Source organism: Eschrichtius robustus, chromosome 2, assembly GCF_028021215.1.
Source record: "Eschrichtius robustus isolate mEscRob2 chromosome 2, mEscRob2.pri, whole genome shotgun sequence".
NCBI lineage: Eukaryota > Metazoa > Chordata > Mammalia > Artiodactyla > Eschrichtiidae > Eschrichtius > Eschrichtius robustus.
In genome coordinates, this window is record NC_090825.1 from 32,148,299 (window position 1) to 32,171,287 (window position 22,989).

The 22,989-nt window shown below is 37.3% G+C and overlaps 1 protein-coding gene across 5 annotated transcripts in view; it reads right to left on the bottom strand.

The window, feature by feature from the left end:
- The window catches only part of RICTOR (RPTOR independent companion of MTOR complex 2), a 117,325-nt gene extending 95,166 nt beyond the window's left edge, over nucleotides 1-22,159 (bottom strand). For all 5 annotated transcript variants that reach the window (XM_068535263.1, XM_068535262.1, XM_068535259.1 and 2 more), the window contains exons 1-2: nucleotides 22,102-22,159; nucleotides 21,883-21,930 (exon numbers count right to left, since the gene is read on the bottom strand). In XM_068535263.1, the coding sequence (XP_068391364.1) occupies nucleotides 21,883-21,930; nucleotides 22,102-22,150 (97 nt within the window). In that variant the 5' untranslated portion in view covers nucleotides 22,151-22,159. The remainder of the gene's footprint in view (nucleotides 1-21,882; nucleotides 21,931-22,101) is intronic.
- Nucleotides 22,160-22,989: the final 830 nt, after the last annotated feature.

The following is a 22,989-nucleotide window of genomic DNA, read 5'->3' on the forward strand; positions in this document are numbered from 1 at the left end:
TTAAAACACAAGAATTTACAATGGAAATACTGTCTTATGATTACAGTAACAATAACTGTAGTAGAGATGTATATAAAAGAGGAGCAAATAAGAAAGATCACACTGCTTTAATGTATCTATTTTTCAAATTCTGAGGACCAAAACAAATTTACTCCCCCAAAACCTAACCATAAGTAACGTCTTTCTATTGCCTTGAATAGGAATCTCACCTTCTAAGGTAAGAACATACCTATTTAATATATTAGCAATGTAACTGCCAAGACCCATTCAAATTTGTCAAATATAAAAATTTTAAATGACAATGTCTAGAAAAGGTAGAAATTTGAGCCTGCCATCTACCTTCAGAAAATCACCTTCCTGATCCTTGTCTACACACCCCCTCCCTCCAAGCATTATATCGATATTTACATTCATACCAGCACTAGAAATCATGTCCCCAGGCTGTACTAGTTAGATAAAGAACCGAAGCCTAACTATTTACCTAATAATCTTCTAATCATTCCATCATTATCTATTTTTACATGGTAAGTAATTTGTGAATTTTTAAAGATTTTTCTGGTAAAGATGGCTTAGATGTTTGTGGTGGAAAATGAAGAAGAGCTGCTTGTTACGAAAAAAAATATGAAGTGCTTTCTTAGAGTTCATCTCTTTCCCTTTTTCACAATAAAATTAGAGATCAGTAGAATGCTTGGGCTTGTAACACTCGTTATGAGACAACTGTAGTACAGAACCGTAACCAAATTCACAAAGCACTTTTACTTTGTACACACGTACAAAGTATACACAAGTATATACAAAGAATACACAAAGGCCATTCACCAGGCTACAGAAAAGATTCAAAGAATCTTTGTCATGGCATTTATTTTAATGCTATTTTTCTGCAGAAAAACAGTATGAAAAGTACTGTCTGCAATTAGAACATTTTCTAATGTTAGTAAAAATAACTAAAAGCAATTACTATATAAAGATTACAATCACTGGATGTTCTGCTAAAACTTCTATGTCTTAATCTATTAAATCATTAGGTTTCCACAGTCCCCTAATTAGAAATCTTTTATTGTAAGAGAAAAATTCTGTTTCTCTCTGAAACAATTCACTATGTAAATGAACCCTGTAAAAGAACTGAACAGCTGTGCCTAAAAGCTGAGGCAATTAATTGTTATATACACCCAGCCTATTAGATTTATTTACAAAGTTAGTTGTACATTTTGCTTGTACAGCTACTTTCATGTTTTTTACGAAACATGACTATAGTTCAGATCATTTGTCTGACAGGTGGCTTCTATGAATGTAATTAAGGACTTCCCTCTTAGAAACTAATAAAGGAGCAAAGGGCACAAATACACTTTGGCTGCAAGACACAATTTGAGTGTGGGTTAGAAATCTGAAAAATGCTATTACAATGTTATTTTCTAACCTTTCCATTTGTATTCTTGGTTCTACATCTTACTGCCTAATTCCAGTACTTCCATCATTTAATTATTCACTATTTCTCATTGACCTAAGTCTCTCACTAGCTTTTATCCGTCTTTAAAAAAAAATTGCTTCTTTCCACTGTTTCCCATTTTTTGAAGTGACATTACACCTTTCTTCTACCAAATCTCTCTGAGGCTCAAGTTAATTAATTCTTACCTCATCTTCTAAATTCTACCCATCAGGTATCTAGGCCACCATTCCACTAAAGTTGTTCTCTACGAGTTTACTATTTGTCCAATACAAAGGCTTTTTCTCAGCTTTTCAAACTCCTTGACTTTTCCATTATAGAACTACTGGCCAATGCTAACCAAATCCACCTTCTCTCCCTTGGTTGCTATAATTACACTGTCTTGGCCCTCTTCATACCTATTTTTCACTGTTCCTTGTGTACTTCTCTTAAAGGTCTGCATTCCCTCCTCCTATTTTATACTCTTTAATATTACGTAAAGTTGTATCATTTGCCCTCAGGTTTCTCTTTTCACTGTCTCCATAACTCTAACAAATTCAATACAATGCCTCAAAATTTCAATTCTACATTTTATCTTCAATTAAAGAAACAAATCTCTGTTTTTATGTTTGGTGGTCTGTCTACTTCAAATTCAGTATGTCCTGTAATCAAATTAATTCATCCTTTAAGAAAAAAAAAAAAAAGCTTTCCAAAACTTCCTTCTTTAGGCAATAGTAATATTGTCTGAACTAGAAAAGTACATTCAAGTAGTCAACAAATATCACTGAGACATCTTAGCAGATGTATCTTCAGCACCTCTTCGATAATCACAATAGTATCTTATTTTTATACTACTACTAAGTTCTGAATCAGTGCCTTGCTGATATTGCCATATTTAGCATTGTTTATGTTTTTATGGTTATATACATCAAAGAAGACACACCTCATCTAAAATTATCAAGACAAAAACATACTGACTAATCTGGAGTCTCGTGCATATGGGAAACACATGATAAATTAAGCTTTTTCATGAACCGTGGGCAATGGTGATCTTAATTGTGCAAAAATGCCATAATACACAATTGATCTGTGTAATTCAAGTGCAAACAAGTCCTCTACAAATTTACTACTTGTTATTCTTCTGTACATTCCACTTGGGCATGCATAAATAATTGCATTAACACCAATAATCAAAATCTAAAAGTAAATTTACAAATGCTGTTCGAATTTTAACCTTTAAAAGCTCTGAACTATTATAAATATAACAATATAATGCGTTTCTTTGGTTATATCTTGCATGAACAGGAGGTCTGAATATGATCCACCCTAACTGCTAATATTTTTATATTTATTTATGCATTCTGGTAGTGCTTTTAAACATAATTCTTTCCATACTTCTACTATACAACCTTCAGATGATCCTTCATCGGACATGCTGGGGTTAGATAGGTTTAGGAATTCAAAATTTTTTAATTTTAAAGGTAATATACCACAGATTTAACAATCCCAACAAGGTTAGGGGCAGTATTACATATTCACATACAGTAATATTTTTTAGATGAAACATGTGAGGAGACACACTGAGATAATACAAATTCTGGTCAGGTTTTGCTGCCAAATGAGTTTAGGTCAGGTTAGGTTTTGTCAGGTCACATTATTTCCGAAAAACAGCTTTCATTTTCAGAGTTTTTGGTTTTTCAAAATTGTGGATAAGAGATTGTGGGTCTGTACAATTAATATTACCAACAGTCCAGATCCTTCATTCTTTTCTACAACAAAGTCATTGAAATTGTCACTTTTTCCATTCTCCCAATGACACAAAATATGCCAATATTGAAGTATAAATTTAGATCTCCTTATTCAAGTTGGGTAAAGTTTAATACGAAATAAACCATATCACTCCAGGAAAAAAAACTTGTTTGTCAGCACAGAGAATTTAACCCCCAACAAAAAACTTTTCTACCAATTCAGAATAAAGACTTATTGTTTATGATAAAAATACTATTGGAAAGAAGGACTTCTGGCCTTCGGGGCAACTACCTGGTTACTAAAGTATGTCTGTGAACTACCGACATGGGTACTACCTGGCTGCATGTTAGAAATGCAGAATCTTGGGCCCTCCCATACCTACCCAATCTGACTCTTCATTAAATCAACATCCCCAGGTGCTTCATTTGTACATTTACGCAGAAAACGTTAACCTAACAGGCCTAACTGCTTTTCCTTAAAAAGCTCTGCTTACCAAGTCAGTCACTGGCTTACATCCGGAAAAATACTTGCAGAGGGTTCCTACCACTCTAACTGGTAAGAGTGGCTCACTGGGCCTAAACCATTTATGCAAACAATATGGTTTATGTCAAACATCTGCTTTCATTCTGTGAGTCTGGAATTTTGTTACCTGCCAGGCAGAGGCTGCCTACTTCTCAAGTCCTCAATAAAAACCCTGGGGGCTGAGTCTCTAACAAACCTCCCTGGTGGACAATATTTCATGTGTTATCACAATTCATTGCTGGGAGAATGAAGCATGTCCTATGTGACCCCACTGGGAGAAGACACTAGACTCTTGTGCCTGGATTCCCCCAGATTTCACCCAATGTACCTTTCCTCTTTGCTAATTTTGCTTTGCATCCTTTTGCCACAATGAGTGTTCCTAGCAAATTACTGAGGTCGTGGGGACCTCCAAAACAAGACTAGAGCTTGAGAAACACTGCTCTAGAGCTTAAGTGCATGACTTGAGGAGTGTGGGCTTACCCACACTAGTGCAAGACAAGGAATTCATCAGCCATAAAGAACATAAAGAACACTCATGCAAAAGGGGCAGAGAACAAAGAAAGTATCTCTGGGTAAAGCTGAAAACAAAAACAAAACAAATAAAAAGAGACTTCCCTGAGATTCTAAGCCAACTGCAGGTGTCTTTGGAACCTAGATATATTCTTTTGCATGATCCAAAAAAAAATCTCAAAGTGAGAATTTTAATTTAAAGTAGCCCTTGGTATACCATATTCCTGGGCAGCTAGCAGAAGCAAATTCAACCATCAACCACCACCTCAAACCGCCCACCCACCCACCCACCCAACTAGGTAGCCACCCTTAGTCTGAGTAACCTAAAAAATTTAAGTGCACAAGCAAAAATCATAAACACAGAAGGAAACGTGAAAACAAGCCACTATCAACAGAAACAATAAACAAAAAATTCTAAAAAGACTAAATATTAGAATTACCATATACATAATACAAACAATGAAATAATTATGTTTTATATATCTAAAGCAGGGAGTTTGGCAAACTTGTTCCATTAAGGGTCAGACTAAATATTTCAGGCTTTGAAAGCTATAAGGTCTCTTTCGCAACTAAACTCAGTAGTCGTAGCACCAAAGCAGCTGTAGGCAATACTTAAATGAGCAAGGTTATATCTCAATAAAACTATTTACAAATGCAGCATCTGTAAGCCTTACCTGCAAAATTTGCAGGCCATAACTTGCAAGCTTCTGGTTTAAAGGAAAGAAAGGACTGAAAATATGATTCAAAATTTACAAACATACAAGCAGAACTTCTTGAAATAAAAATAGCATGATTGAAATTTAAAAAACTCAATGGGGGGATAAACATAATAAACACAGCTGTGGAGAGAACTAATGAACTGAAAGATACATCCGAAGATATTATAACATGATCCCCAAGAAAAAAGGAGACAAAATACATGAAAGAATTTAAAAAACAAGAAAGATAATGAGAAAGTCTAACATGCATTTAATAAGAATTCCTAAACAAGAAAAAATGCAGGAGATGCACTACTCAAAAAGTCAGATTGAGAATTCTTCAAAATTGTTCAAAAACATGAAAAATACTTAGAATCAGGATGCCCAATGAATTTCAAAGTAGGACAAATAACCATCTAAACACATTTTATTCAAGCTATTTCAGACCAAAGCAAAAGAAATACTACAGACTGAAAAGATAGATTATGCAGAAAGAGAAGCAATGTGATAGACATATTAAAAAAATTAAATCAAAAGTGTGTGAACCTTGCATATGAATCCTGACTCAAAATGATATCTGTTAAGACAATCAGGAAAATTTGAACACTAAATACTAGATGATATAAAGAAATTATTGTTAATTTACTTAGTTGTGCTAATAGTATTACAGTTATATATTTAAAAGTCCTTATCCCTTAGAAATACACACTGATGTATTTACAAATTAAATAATACTTGCCTAGGATTTGCTTTAAAATTATCCACAAAGGGAGGAGGAAGATATACACATGAAGTAAGACTGCCCCATATGTTTACAATAGTTGAAGTGGGATAAGGCATACATGAGGGTTCCTTATATTTTTTTCTCTGCTATGTGTATGTTTGAAATTTTTCATAATAAAATATTTTTAATGAAAGTCTGATAATCCCAAGTGTTGACAAAAGTATGGATCAAGAGCAACTCTTACATATTGCTACTATGATATACATATATTTTTTCATATAAGCAGTAATTCTACACCAAGTTATATAACCTAGAGTAACTTACGTATGAGTACCAGGATTCATGTACAAGACCATATATAAAATCATTGTTTATAAGAGCAAAAAACTACAAACAGCCAAATGTCCATGATTAAAAGAATGGATAAATCACTATTATTTATTTAATAACATTTGCCTTCTGGGTTTTCACCCTAGCACTTGCCAGACACTATGCTGGGCTCTTTGAACAAATTTTCTCATGTAATACTTATACTTCAACTATACTATTTCTTGCCTACCTCTTCTAGCCTCACATCCTCCACTCTTCCTCTCCTCAAGCACTTTCTTTCTCTGGTTCTTTCCTATCTCTTGGCCTTTGGATCAATATTTTATGTTCCTTCTACTTGTTGAAGACTTTCCCCCTACATCTTCACTCGGTGCCTCCCCATTAGTCCTGGATCAACTAAATATCACTGCCTCAGAGAAGTTTTCTCTGACCAACCCCCTAACCACCTATCAACTCTCTTTCACATACTCCAATTTTACATTATTCAGAGCATTTATTCCTACTTAAAGTTCTGTGTTCACCTGTTTACCATCTGTGTTCTCCTTACTAGAACATAAACTCCTCAGGGGAAAGATTCAGTGTTTTTCACCACTGAATCACCAGCAAAAGAACAGTACCCAGCACACAGTTAAGGTAAATAAATATCTGTCAACTACGACTGAGGGAGGCAGGAGTGAACAAATTATAACAATATTACAAGAAAGGTAACATACAATATACTATAGAAGCCCAAAGAAGGAAGATATTCCACCCAGCTGAGGAAATTAAGATTAACTTTGTAGAAAATGTGTTTCTAGCTAGAGTGAAGAGAGTAGATTGGGAAAGGATAGAACTAGAACAGGGATAGTAGTTATGAAGCCAATGCAATCACCCAAGAAAGAAAATGAGGCCTCAAGAATGGCATGGCAACAGAAATGAAAAAAAGATTTTACCAGTATTTCAGAGATAAAATCATTATTATCTGGTCACAGATTTGATGTGTAGAATAAGGACAAAGAATGAGGCTAGAATGTCTCCTGGGTGTCCTCCTGGCTGACATGGCCCCATTAAAGTAATTCTCTTAAAACCCAAATGGAAAATACAGAAAGATTTTTAGAATAGTAAGATAATTAGTTAAGTATGAAACAGAAAGCTTGATATACATGACTACATTGTTAAGATGCTGAGTAAGCCATGAAAAAATGGGCCTGGAGCCCTCAAGCTAAACACAAATTTGATGGTAATTTATTCAGCCAATAAAGACTTATCAAGCACATATAATGTGCTGGAGCTGTTCTAGGCTCTGGGGATACAATGGTGAACAACCCAAAGTGCTTGTCCTCACAAAACTTACATTCCAGGGAGACAGACAAATAATACTGTAATTGGCAGCAGTGACAAGGGCTACAGAAGAAAACAATATAAAAGAATAGAAAGTAATGGAGATGAGGGCTACTTTAGATAAGATGATCAGAGAAGGCCTCACTGACAAAGTGATATTTGAACAGAGTTAAATAAAGTGAGGGAGCAAGCCTCCCAAGATTAGGGGAAGAATAATCTAGACAGAATGTAACAGAAGTACGAAGGCCCTGAAAAGAGAATAAGAGTAGGAATGAATAAAAAGGAGGCTGTTTTGCCAAATATAGTGAACAAAAGGAAAAGAGTTAGGAAATGACAACGGTTGTGAGGAAGCCAGGGACTAGATTATAATGGCAGTCATCACATATAGTGGTTGCATATTTTTTAGAAAAATTATCTTCTCACACATATTCCAGTACAGTGCTAAAATACAGCAGATGCTCGATGAATTCTTTTCAAATTAATGAGTGAATAAATCACTGAGTTAATGAATTCCCACTACATTTGAATCCAATTTATATTTAACCGTTTCCTGAACTCCAATTCATCCCAAAGGACAAACCAAATACCAATTTAAAAGTCAACATTTTAAGCTTTAATAATCTTCGGAAGCAGAATTTTTTAAATGTTTTGAACAGTGACATCACCACTAGAACAAGTACATGCCCTTCCAAGAGGACTGCTTAGAAGGAAAACAACATCTACTTCGAAGTATATAATTTCTAGATTGCCTGCTAAAACAACACAACATTTGATAAATCCTTCACACAATTTGAAATGTTCTGATAATCAAAATATCATTTTAGACCAAGTTCTGATCATATCAGACAGCAAAAAATTTACCACACTAGTTCAGCTCTAGGCTAAGAAAAATCATTTAAAATAATTTGGAAAAAGAATCATGTACCAGTAGGTACAAGAGCAATAACTAATATAATCCTGACAAAGATGGTTAAAAATATAGATTTACTGCATTTTACCACTCCTAATAGAATCAAACAAGCAATCACTCAAAATTCACCACTAAAAACAAGTATCCTTTCTTTTTTTTTTTTTTTTTTTTGGCTGCGTTGGGTCTTCACTGCTACGCATGGGCTTTCTCTAGTTGTGGAGAATGGGGGCTACTCTTCGTTGCAGTGTGCGAGCTTCTCAATGCGGTGGCTTCTCTTATTGCAGAGCAGGGGCTCCAGGCGCGCAGGCTTCAGTATTTGCAGCACACGAGCTCAGTAGCTGTAGCTCACGGGCTCTAGAGCGCAGGCTCAGTAGTTGTGGTGCACAGGCTTAGTTGCTCCGCGGAATGTGGGATCTTCCCGCACCAGGGCTCGAACCCGTGTCCCCTGTATTGGCAGGCGGATTCTTCAGCACTGCACCACCAGGGAAATCCCAAAACAAGTATTCTTCTGGGAGCTAATAATCCACACTCAGTTTAAATCTGTTCAGTGAACTGAACAGTCTAGACTCAGAATCAGCAAGGATATTCCAAGGTTATTAAATGTTCCCACCTTCAGGGAATTCCAGTCATTGTTTTCCATAATTCCAAAGAGCAGATGCATAAAAATATTTTAAATGGAGTGAATGCTAATATCTTTAAAATTACCAACATTTAGAAAATGCACTTCATCAAAACTTCTTCACCTTCAGTATAGTTGAATATTTTTGTTTCACTTTCACATTTACTCTTGCTTTTGCATACTGAAATATGTAAAATGCTCTTTATTTTACTCATCTATGCTAAGCACATGTTGCCAAGTTCCTGTCAAGTATTTAAGCAATTTCCTATGCAATACTCAGTTCTAATTTCTTGGGGATATGCATACCAAGAGATGGGCAGTGGAATCTTTTTCCAACAAAGCATCACCAACTCGGAGACAAAAACCTAAAATTCATGAAGAATTAATTAAAAAAAAAAAAAAAACAATTAAAATTTATTTTAAATCAAGGAATATAAAACACTATCAAGTACGGGAAAAGAAAAATGTGAGGAGTCACCAGAAGACTAGAAATAGAATAAGAGAAATACAAATCGATGAGAGAAATTGAAAAAAAACAAGGGAAAGATGGAGAAACAATCACACGAAGATACTTTAAAACTATTAATGATGTCTTCCACATGAGATTATTGCAGTGAAGACCAAGAACTGTTTACCATCCTCCCTTTTTCTCCATAGAAATACTAAGCCAATTTCCGTAACCATTCCACCAATTTAATTAGGTCAACACAAAACTTTTATTGGATTGGAATTCTAGTTTTTCCAACTTTCTAACTGGTAGCTTTGAACTCTTTATGGTGATTTGATTATCTATAATTTTTCTTTAAATAGTCATTATGAAAAAAAATAAAGAAAAAAAATTCACCTATCTAGATGTGTTCATGGCTAAAACATTAGAAAGTCAGGCTGAAGAGGAAAAAACAGAGATATTCAGAAAATGATTTTAAATGTTTTTTTAAAGTTGGAATTAGTGTAATTATTCCAAACTCTAACCACTCATAAATCCACTGCCCATCCAAATGAAAAAAATCCATACACATCATGACATACCTAACACACATAAGCAGACTTGGATTAAAATAACTTTAACTTTACATACAACACAGTGATACAACATAATATTGGACATTGAAGTCAAATACAAAAGGGTATATTTAGTGTAGGAGAAGATTATATAAAGTTCAAAAACGGCAAAACTAAGCTATGGTATTAGAAGTCAGAATAGTGGTGTCCTTGGTGGTGGAAGTAGTGCCTGGATGGAGACAGAATGGGAACTTCTAGGGTACTGCAATATTCTGATTCTTGATCTGGGTTGTGATTATCCATGTGTTCAATTTGTCAAGTTTCATAGAACTGTACATTTATGACAATTTTTGGATCTATGCTTTCTTTCAATTAAAAAATATAAATAACATTTACTGCTTTCTCACTATGTTAAATATTTTAACAACAAAAAAAGGAGGTTCTAACATCTCCACGAGGCCCTCTATCCTACAATACCCTTATCCTACAAATCCAATATGAATACTAAAATTCTGTATCTTTCTTATTCTGCTCTCAGTAAAATATTTCATGTCTTTACTCATGCCATATTCCTCTTGATTTAACCACATTCACTCACTCAACATTGAAACAATTTTTCCCAGTTCACACTTAATCTCCCCCTCCTCTCATCTCCTTTGCTTTAATTGACCACATAAAGAACACCTAATATCTATTTATATCTAACATGCCAAAACCGTAATAAACATTTTACAAACATTTCACTCCTCAAACAACTGTCTCCAACAGAGATGAGAAAACATGATCAGAAAAGGCAGCTTGGGGCTTCCCTGGTGGCGCAGTGGTTAAGAACCCGCCTGCCAATGCAGGGGACACAGGTTTGAGCCCTGGTCCCGGAAGACCCCACATGCCACGGAGCAACTAAGCCCGTGTGCCACAACTACTGAGCCTGCGCTCTAGAGCCCGCGAGGCACAGCTACTGAGCCCGCGTGCCACAACTACTGAAGCCTGCGTGCCGAGAGCCCGTTCTCCACAACAAGAGAAGCCACTGCAATGAGAAGCCCACGCACCGCAACGAAGAGTAGCCCCCACTCACCGCAACTAAAGAAAGCCCACGTGCAGCAACAAAGATCCAACACAGCCAAAAATAAAATAAATAAATAAATTAGAAAAGGCAGCTTGTCCAGAGTCAAAAAATTCTAAGAGGCAAGGTCAAGATTCAAATCCAGATCTATCTGGTTCCAAAGCTCAGGCCCTTAGTTACAGTGTTAGACTGTGTATCATGCAGTTAGCACGTTATTAAATGTTATTTTGTCCATATTAGTACCCTACTATCTATCTTTATACATATAATCCTACTATCCATATTGTAGACATATATAACAACTTTATCAAGTCATACCTCACGTACCTTGAACTATGCTATGAAGCAATTACCTATCTGGAAAACAATCAGGATGCAAAAGCAAGCACTCCAAGAGATACCAATCAAAATTCAAAGTATGTATCATCACCAAGTTTATTCACTACAGTTAGTATATGTTACTGACAGTAGAGCCCCTTAATTCCTCATAATCACAACCTATTTATCCCTATTTTCCATATAATGTTAATAAGTCCAGTTATATAGTTTGTATTTTACAGCACAGTAAAAGTAAAAAAATAATTTTTAAAGTAGCTTCCATATATGCTTAAAAATAGAAATAATATTTATACACACATATCCTGCCCCAAATCTACTCATATTCAAGTACCCCCGGTGAATATTTAGTGATAATATAGTTACTTACTTTAAAAATAGTTACACTTTTTCCTGTGGTACTTTTATAATAGAGACACAATTACTGATGTAAGTAAAAAGTTTTTCCTAGGACTCAAAAATTAAATCTAAACTTTTTTAACAAAACAAAGTAACTAATACAAGAAACAATAACATAGCAAAAGGCAACTGCCATAGTTTATCCAAATCTCTTAATCTTTTTATTTCCTTTTGAAAACTAACCAGCATTTTGAAAAATTTCTTCCGTTATGCTGGTAAAACAGTATACACTTATATATTCAAAACAATGCTGAAACATGAACACACAACACTGAATTCTCCCGTGACAAAGGAGAAAAGGGCTATTTTAAGGTTTATTAAAAATAAAAAGTGATTTAAACTTTTTTAAGACTACGCTAATCTAAAATTTAACTCATCAAAAAGTTATAAAATCTTACGTTAAGAATTATTCTTACATGACATACGAAATCTTATACAACATAAGAATTAATCCGACCTGCTTTATACCAAGTTATGACATTCGAAAACACCATTAGAAATTACAACCTATAAAGTAAAACCACAAGTCACTCTAAATAAACAAGGTAGGAAATAGCTATCTATATTCAAATATCCCATTACCATGACTTTATACTAATGTTATGTGACAGATATGATTAAAATCTTACCTACAACACACGTGTTAAATAAAACATTCCACAATATTCCATTTGCCACCCCAGATACTGCTGTATGGCTAAAGGTTCGAGTTCACAGCTCACCTACCTCCAACCTGGAGTCTTCTCACTCTTTCTGCAACTCTATTCCCGTCAGTTTTTCTTTTTCTCTTTTTTCTTGGGGGAAGGGGTTGTGGTGATGGTGGTGTGGTGAAGGTTAGGGAGTATATTATACAGAATTATGAGTGGAAAAAAAACCAGGGCAATTAAAAGTTTTACAGGGATGAACATTAAGCATGGAAATAACTAGCGATACTATTTTAAGATGTGATTTCTCAAAGTATGAAACTATTGATAAAAATATATATGTACACACATCTAAAAACAGTTAAAATACACTTTCATTTGGCAAGTTGTTTCTTCTTAGCAACCAGAAGTAAATTACTTGGCAATCTTCTTTGTTTACAGCTTGTATCTCTTCACTATTTATTCATTATAAGAAACATGTGAAATTACACTGGGTTCTGAACAAGATTACTAAAATCCCTGCAAGTGGCAATTCACCTCTTGTTTTGCTCCTTTAATAGAGTGTTAATTTCCCCAAACACTGTTTATCCTTTACCCAAATAACTAGAGGGTAGGGGTGTCTGGATTCGGCAATGAAACAGTCCATGTTTTTCAGGATAAGCTTAATTTCAAATATTCTCTCTCAAATATAAACTGTCAGGCCACATGTTTAAATTTTGAAATCAGAAAATACGGTCATTTTAGCATGGGAAATAACAAAAACACTACTCATCCCACTTATAGTCTCTATTTCCAAATTGCACACATCTAGAAATAAGTTTGATACAAATTTATAGAGCCCTTTGAACATGCAGTATTAATGAAGGGGAGAGGAGACACACATACTACAAAACAATGGAAGAAAAAAATCATTTATGCTTGGGTTTGGAATGCAGCCAAGCATCTATATACTCATAATCAGAAGCACACAATTACTTCACAATATGCCTAAAATCTCTCAGTCCAGTCCAGCACTACCTTCAAAGGTTTGAAAAGCCCTAGTCCGAAATACAATCAGCCTTCAATAGTTAAGAGATTTATATACAGAACTCATCATCAACTTTTTCTCAACATTATCTTCAAATACTGAATAATATGCCAGGAATATGTTAGTTCACAAAACTAAGCATGATTTTTAAAACACTGATCCAGGGCTCTAACTATTCAAATACTACACTTTTATGCAAAGGTTGTACAGGTGTCAACACTTCTATGAGGACTCTCCTCTAGGTCATTCCTTACCTATCTCCCATTTTTTTCTGAATTACTCTGGCTTTTGATTCCTTTATAAAGATAATTGGCAGGTGCTTCAAATACTATGCCCTGATACAGGTATATCCCAAATATAATATAAAACTCCTTAAAGCCAAGAATTATGCCTTCCTGATTCACATTAACACTTACTAACCTGATAATATACTAAATATATGCTGTCTTGACATTAACAAACCACTACAAATAAAAATTCGTCAACATTTTGGGATTAAAAAAATGGCAGAGTAATTGAAGGGGCCAGATTCTTTAAAATCCAGGTAATTAAGGTTAAAAAGCTCTTCTATATTGCTTACTCAACTCAACTGACTCCTGGAACAGGCATGTTTGAAGCCCTGGCACATCCTCAATTTTATTATATTATATATAAATTTCATCATTACTAGGCACATTGCTCAGTTTATGCAATCTGTCTGGCTAGAGGACTTTGTAACAGGAATTTTAAGAAGGTACTTAGGTTTAGGTTCTCTTTCAACCCCATGACTCTGAACACATGAATGTTATATTTAGCTAGTTTTACACAATTATTTTCAATTTAGTTTGGCATCTATATAATCTTGTAAGTACATTCATCATAGTGATATAATTTTAAAGTAGCTATTCAGCTTTAACCTGGCCACACTAACAAAAAAGCACAGATAATACAAAACAATGGATGATCCAAAAAGCATTAACAGTCAACTCTCAACAATTCATATTTGGATTACCTAATAAATATTTTAGCCTGTTTACATCCACTATTCTAAGAGTATTTGCTTAGGAAATAAAAATTGATGCTAATAATTCAAATGAAAGATACATCAATCTACTGTAGGGGAGGAAAGAATATAAAATCTTCCCAAACCATATATAAATAATGCTGTTGAGATTATATTTAGCAATCTTCCACCATTATTCACCTTTTTCTTAAGTGTAGGTAACTGAGAGTGGACTGTATTTAACTGTAATAGAAGTACAGATACACAGGCACGCAAACCAGTCACTCACCCCACTGTGCTTTTCACAGCCCTATTTCAGTAGCCTGAGACCTGAGAGGGGGAGGAGGCAGCAAGTCACTGCAGATGATCACTTAAAGAGAAATTCAGAGTTGACTATAATTTACATTTAAAGTGCTATGAAACACCATACTGCTACATGTATTCATTGCTGTTTATGGGAATCCTTCTCACAGTAATTTAACAAGGGATTTAACAAGGCTTTCTCTTTAACCTTTCGATATTCCAGAAACATCGTGATATCTGAGAATCACAAAGACTGATGGTGAAAGTGCTACGCATGGAAAGTAGTACGCATTTCAGAGATCAGGAAACTGAAGCCCAGAGAAAGTAGCATGCCAAGATCATCCTCAGATCAAGGAAGAGAAGAACTGAGTTCTCCAGAACCCAACTTCAATGCTACAGTCTCTCAATCTCTTCAACCCAAAATTCTCCACTTGGCTTCAAAGATCACAATCTTACTAATTTTTAACTTCCTTCTCTTTTTTTTTTGCCCCTTTCTTCTTATTGATTCCTATGCTGTGACATACACTCTAATCGGCGTATCCTCTAACATTCAGATCTTCAGCTCCTCCTCCATTTACATTCTTCCCTCTCTCAAGGCCCTAAAGCAGAAAACAATCAGATCACAAGAACAACTACAAAAACATCCATTTCAGCATTCGCTACCTCTTACACATCTCTGACAGAGTCAATCATCTGAAACTCAAAGTGAAAAGCTGAACTCATTATCATCTCTTCCAAAATGATTTCTCCATTTCTTGGCACCATCGCTTTCATTGTCCCTCAAGTTTGCAAACTTAAAATACTCTTTTACTTCTACTCTCCTTAATACTGTGCTCTTTCTCTCATCTCTCTCTCCATTCCTCCTTACAATAAATGTTTCAGTTATTATTATATGATATATCCTGGGGAAGAAACTTAAATTCTAGTGAGAGAAGTAGTGAACAAGGAACTTAAATAGGCAATGGTAAGTGATATTTAGAAAGTAATAAACAAAAATGTGGAAAAGTAGAGGAGGAAGCAATGAATTCCCACTGGGATGATAAGGAAGGATTTTCCCAGAAGTGGCATATGACCTAGAACTTAAAGAATCAGGATTTCTCTAAAGAGTGCTGAAAATGGAATTCTTGGCAGAGAAAACAACCTATGCAAAGAAAAGTAAATAGACACTGCATGCCATGTGCCAGGAAGAACAAACAGTCGTCTTTGACTAAAGCAGGGATTCTCAATCACGGGCATAACACAATCTCCAAGGGGAAAGAACAGGAATGGGGAGGTAGGTACTTTAGGCTAGCAAATTCTCCCCAACCCCCTTTGAAAATCACTGTGTGAAAAGAAGGGAGGGAGTGCGTTACACAGTGAACTATGTGGAGAGGCAGACTGATTTAGAATAGTATGGTTAAGATAGTACAGAAGAAAATAATTCTAGAATAAATCATAAAAGGCCTTCAATGCCAAGCTAGGAAATTTGGACTTTATTTTGTGAGCAAAAATGAAACGTGTAAAGTGTGTGTATACAGTTTTTTGTTTGTTTGTTTTTGTTGTTGTTGGTTTTGTTTTGTTTTATGTAAGGGAATGAGATCAGTTCCAGATTTCAGGGAAATAATCCTGGCAATCATACAGCAGAGGAAGTGAAAAAAAGAGAAAAAAATATTTTACTGTCATCCAAATGAGATAATGAGGATGTGAACTAGACCAATGACAATGAGAACAGAAGGAGAGAGAGATGTCAGAGGCAAATTGGGGGAACATGGCAAATGAACCAAGAAGATGAGCAATAGGTTTCTAGCTTGAATAACAGAGGACGGTGGTGGTACCTAGAAAGTGAAAAGTGGGTATGCGTTGGAGTGCAAAATTTTATAAACCACAACTCTGAGATGATTACCAGACATACATGCTAATATGTTTTGCAAGCTTAGAAGAGAAAGTATGAATAAAAATGCAATTACTGTAACCATCTCAATTCATGGATTCTTGAATCCATGAGTGAAAAGGGTGCTCAGGGAGCTAGCATCGATAAGAGAGCAGACAAGAAAATCAAGGACAGAACCTTAGGGCACACCTGCTTAAGGAGCTGGAAGTCCAGCCAGTAAACAGAGAAGGAGAGCTAGGAAAAGAACAAGGAGTTATAAGAATAGCAATAGTGTAGTAGCTACAAGTGCATGATCTGCAGTTAGTCACTCACTAGCCCTGTGACCCTGGCTGAATAACTTACCTTTCTGAGTTTCAGTCTGTTAGAATTTGAAAGCCTATACCTTCAACTGTAAAATACAGACAATAAGAGTACCTCAAAGAGTTGTCGAAGATTAAGAAAAATAATATGTTTTAGTGCCTGGAACAAAACTACTAATACAGTAGTAGTACTAATAATAGAATAGGGAACTTAAAAATGCCAATGAATTTTGCATGAGGTTACTAGCATCCCTTAAGAAACTATTTTAAGTACGGGGGAGAGCTGTGTTTACAAGACTAAAGGAGTTAAGGAAGAAAACTGTGGAGTGAAGATAAACTACTCTGTGTGTAGAGCCTAGGAAAAAATAACTGTTTTGAAATCTTTGTCCTTATCATTCCACGTGTCTCACCATCATTCCATGCTTAGCAAAGTACCTGCTCCATATGAATACAACAACAAATGCTGAATATGAGAAAACTGAGACAAAAGAAGGAAGAAATGAAGAAGCAAGAAATCTTAGTTCCACAAAGAATCTTAAGGGAAACAGAATTAGGACCATAAAATTCCTTTCCAGTTTAGCCTTCGAAATGAACAGAGATGCTTCATCCTCTGACTCAGGAAAACAGAAGTAAGTATAGGTGAAATATAAAGGGGAGAAGACAAGGGGATTCACATTAGACAGCTTCTGTCATCCTAATAAAGAAATAACAGTTCTCTGCCCAGAGTACGAGGATTCCAAAGTCAGTTTAGAATGTGGAGAAAACAAATTAGTTGCTTCCTCCATTCCAATATATATTCAACTTCATTTCTGTCTCCAATACCCTGGTCTAGTGTCCCACGATCTCTTAGATTCTATCAGGGGCCTCCAGAGCAGCTCCTCTTCCTACGGACTTTACCTTTCCCAAGGTGTGGTATATTCTCTTGAGAGCCCACATTTCCTTCCACTATGTCCACAATTCTTATGAGACGTCAAGCCCTCTGTGAAGCTGCCTGATTCTCTACCCACCAGAGTTAATCATTCTCTCCTCTAGGCTACTTCTGTTCCTTGTACAGCCTGATAACTCAGTTTACTGTTCCATATTGCAATCACTTCTTTATGTCTGTTCCAGTAAACTCCTAAAAAGGGAGTAACATCTTCCTCATCTTTACTCCTCCAGCACTTAATTCAGCATTTATTATATAAAAAGCAGTCAATGTTTGTTTTGTCTAACTGAAGTAAGGGATTAAACAACATGAGTAATCTCCTAACTAGAAAGAATCACAAAACAAAAAGTTAAGTGTTCAAATCTGCATCATTCAGATAACCGTCCTACTTTCCTAAGTATTAAACAGCAGCTAAGACAGTCAATCTTTTTATTCCTACTAATGGAAAAGTAAAAGGATTGGATAGTCAAAAAATACAAAACTCAATACTTAAAAATAAATTATAGTCTAACAGTTATATTTGAATATACATGTTTCCATGTCCTGGGAATTCACCTTGAACACAATAATTAAATTATACTAGGAAGGGCTTACACAGGAAGAATACTGTGTCTCTCTTCAAGTTATTCAGTACCAGGAAGAGATGTACTAGTGGACTGATAAAAAAAAACAGACTATCCTTGCAGTGGAAGTGGTTAAGGGAAGCATTTTGGTTTCAAAATAAATTTTGGCACGCAAAACAGAGAGAGTATTTAATGATACCAATAGCAAGTATCAGGGACTTACATGATTAAGTACAGTAGTTGTCCGAACAAAACTTAAAGCAACAATCACCAATATATCGACTATCGGATCTCCTACAATGAAGTTCCTGAACTAGATCAAAATTAATCCAAAAACAGTTTTTAATTAAAGCACTTTCGTATAAACCATAGCACTAACATCAATAAGAAAACCAAAGAACCTTAAGCCTCTCCTGGGCTTCAAGAAGCTTGCAAGGCTGGCCACGTCTTATTACTAAGAAATTTTCTGGAGTCAGGGAGAAAAATTCTAAGGTTCTATTAAAGAAAATATCACATTTTTTCTTAAGTACATATAATAGATTGTTCCTTGCTTAGGCCTAATTCTGGTAATGTTACAGATTTTTTTTTTACAGTTGTTACACTCAAGAACTTATACAGGGCTGTATGTCAATTACGTCTCAGTAAAACTGGAAGAAAAAAATGATCACAGTTGGGGTGGGGGCACAAGGAAACTAAATGATGGGGGACATATAAGAGCTCCTTATATTTATTATATTCATACATTCACATATACTTTATATATTTTGAAGCTTTTCTTAATAAATTTTAAAAAAATAAAAAGAACTCTAGTTCAGAAAGACTATACCCAATTAACTGTATGTCTCAAAAAAAGAAAGCTTCAATACCATAATTCCTTATTAACAAGTTTATAATATTCAAAACAATCATCTGAAATATTTTAAATGTGATATAAATAATTCTGATTTCATAGTTTAGGAAAGCAACTAACATTTAGTTAACATTACTCACAAAGTACTGGATCCCATGCTGAGTACTATATGGCCTAGCTCATTTACTTATCACATTCTTAACCACCTTCAAGAATAACCTGAAATGAATCTCTTTTTCTTTTTTTGAGCTGAAGAAACCAAGAGTTAATCAAGGTCAAATAACCTGCCCCAAATCACCTATTATGTATCACAGCTGAGATTACAACTCAGAACTATTTGACTTTATACTACACATTGATGGCTCCTTCAGGAATTACAATGACCATGGCCTCTATTTTATAATGAACTTTGTTATACAGCTACACAGTGAATTTCTCAAAGGTTACATAAAAATAATGAGAATGAGAGCAAACACTGCCTTAGCATTAAAAAAAATTTTTTGGTTACCCAAACTTTATCTAAAACATGCCGTAATCCAATCCACAAACAGCTGCCCTTCAGCTGCAACCCAGACTGCCCCACAGTTCTCAAATGATTACTAAAGTTTAATTCCTCAAGAACTTTCTTCATGTTAGATCCACAAGCCTTCTTCTAACAATGAATGTTTGTCAGAATAGCAATTTCTCAAACAATAGAGTCACTATACAATGAATCTAACTCAGATTACTTTTTCAAAACTTCCTTAAGACTCTGGAACACAGCTCTCAAATGCCCTCTCACTCCTACTTGTATATTGCTTTTGCAATCAGATTCAATTGGCTGTGTACATTTCATTCCAAACTGAAATACATCTTGTCAGGGCAAGCAGAAATAGCATTTTCTGCACTATCTGTATCATCCTAAAAACACCTAAGGACATAGGCGTTTACTAAATTCTCAGGAAATACAGCATTTTAAATAGTAAATATACAGTTATCTGTGTACTTGAGTAAAACTGGAGTAAACCAAAGGTATCAGATTTGTACATAAGCTCTTTTACTACCCATAGTTTTGACACCAACCAGAGAAACCACTATATATAGGAGCTCAGCAAAGTCAATTTAAAGCACAACTATAACTTATTTCTAGCACCACATTCAAACAGGTCTTTAATACACAAATTAGACCCAAGATCTATCTAACAAATGGTCTTTTCACCTCCATCTAAAACATATGCGCATGTATAAATTAAATCACTAAAACTACATCTGTTACAAAACTCAAATGCTAAATTGAGCCCTGTGGGAATTTTGCTTATTTTGTTAGCAAATTTACTAGAAAATCTTTTTCCACATGTATTTCATATAGACTTTTCATATGTGTGTTATACACAGTGAAGTTTCCAAACAGTTACACAAAAGTCAAGTTTTACATCTCCCTACATTAATATTCAAACCCTATCTGCTGAAAAAATGTTCTAATTTAGTGCATTAGTGATCTAATTAGTTGTCATTTCTATTACTTAAGCCCTATTTTATTTTAGAAACTCTTCTGCCTGTAAAAGGACCTAGTTCACCCGAAACAAAGTCCTAGAACTTTCAGAATAAAATGTTGTTACAAAAATGTACTCTTGTAGCTAAATAAAAACTAGCCTTTTAGTTTACAAAACAGTAATCTTACATTATGATACACAAAATAAAACAAATTAGAGAATGCGCTATGCTTTAAATACAGAGATGATCCTCAACAATGAGCCCGCATCTAACAAATACTGTAGATAATAGTCATTATGTCAAGTAGAACGTAGGTTAAAAAAATTTTTTTTAATTTTATATAGAATGTTTAAAACGACGTTTTTTTAAACTTCCTAAAGTGCTTTTCAGATCTCAAAAGGAAACTGATTCTACACAGCTGAACCAAGTTACACGCTAAGTTACAGCCCGTGCGAAACACGACTTCTTCGGAATCAATAGACCAAATCGTGTTTACCGTGGAAGAGAAAAGAGAAACCTTGTATATAACTACTAAACCCTCAACGAGATATTGTAGAATAAACTCCAGTATGGTGACTGATAGAAGATATACTGGCCAGTAGCCGGCTGGGGTCCTTAAAAATATAACAGGGGTTTACCCAGTTCCGAAGGTGTAAACAAACCCATCGCCACTGCAGAAGGTAAACAATGAACCTGCAACGAGGGTGAGGGGCCGGTTTTTGCCAACTACAGTCTCAGAGGCCCGGGAAAGGGAAACAAGAGGGAAATACAGCGTAAACCAGACACTTCGCAGGAATCACGGGCTCCAGGTTTCACTACCGAGTTATCAATGCTGCGGGTCCCCCAGGGCAGTGGGCAAAGAGAAAAACAGTCACGCAGTGAGCAAGGACCGAGCAGGTCCGGCTTCGGCGCTGGGGGACGGGGAGGGCAGGATGTGGTCGCTCTTCCCTCAGACGTCCTCCGGCAACCTAAGTAACAGCCTCTAGCTCCCTCCGGCCGCCCCTGGGATTCAGCTGCTCAAGCTCCGGGACAGGAGGACAACGCTCCCCCGCGGGTCTAGAGAACCCAGAGGGTCGGCGACTCCGCCGAGTCCCGCTCGCTGCTCCCCGCAGCACCCAGAGGCCCGGAGAAGGGCTCGGAGCGAGGAAAGCGGGCACCGGGAAGGGGGATGGGTCCGGGGAGACTGCCCCCGGCTCGGCTCCCGCGGGCCGGCAGGCGGGGCTCGGGCTCTGCCTCCCGCACCCCCGCGGGTCCCGTGCGGGGCCGGCCCCTGCTCACGGCCCCGAGCCCCCGGCTCCTCCCCACTAGGATGCCCTCGCCGGCGCCCGCGGCGCCCCGCGTTACCTCGGGTCAGATCCAGCGGGACGTTCTCCTCGCCGCTGTCATTCCGCCCTGCGCGAAACAGACACATAGCCCCAATTAGGATTCGCTCCCAGGCCAGCGGAGGCAGCCCTGGCTCCGGCCAGCGCCCCGGCTCGTTCCCCCCGCCCATGACCAGGGGGAGGCAAGTGCCAGGGGTGGCGGTTGCCCGGCGGCGAGGGGTGAGGGCCGCAGCGGACTTACCTCGTATTCGGAGGTTCTTCAGCGAGCGGCCGCGGCCGACCGCCGCCATATTGACGGGTTTCAGTCACAACACCGGAAACCTCGCCCAATCGCGCGAGAACCCCTTCCCCTCCCCTCGCGCCGCGCCCGCCCCCCGCGGCGGCTGGCGGCAGGCGGCGGGTGGTGCCGGCTTAGCCCGGGGCGCGGAGGGAGCGCGATGCCAAGTCGGGATCTTGATAGAGCCTGCGGAGCGCGCGCGCGCGCGCCCGCCCGTCCCGGAGGCGGAGGGCGCGGCGACGCGCTCGCCCCTCCGGGAGCATGTCCGCCAGGAGGGGGCATTTCCCACGAGGGGAATCCCATTGATGCGAGTTTGCAGCGTGGAGGATGCTTCCCCTCCAGCCGCCGCGGAAACCGTAGTCAAAATCGACACGAAGTGGGAGGAGGCCTTCATGCGCCAGGCTGGCCACCTGCTGAAACCATCCTGCATGATTGTTTTCAAGCCCTGAGATAGACAGCCCTCCTTCCTTATTCGTCAATTAAAACGATTTTATTAAAACAACAACAAAAAAAAAACAATACAAAACACTGCGCAGTTGTAACTAAATCCTGCCTAGAGTCGCTTTGCTCCAACCAAGTTAACACGTAACAAAGTTTGTTTTCCAACCTCACTCTGACCACCGTGCTAAGCAGCCTTGCACTTGATCTTCAAAGCCACACTCAGCCAGGCTGGCTTCTCTAAGTGGAAGTAGTCGGGTGGAAGTTTTGCTTTTGACCGCTTGGCGTAGGACCCGAGAACTGGATGAAAAGTCGGGAGTGCCGGGTGGTGGTCCCTGGCGGTGGGTGGGATTGCTCCCGCGCACGCGCGGGCGCCTGGAGGCCCGAAGAGAGGGTTTCCTCTCTGCCTGGAAA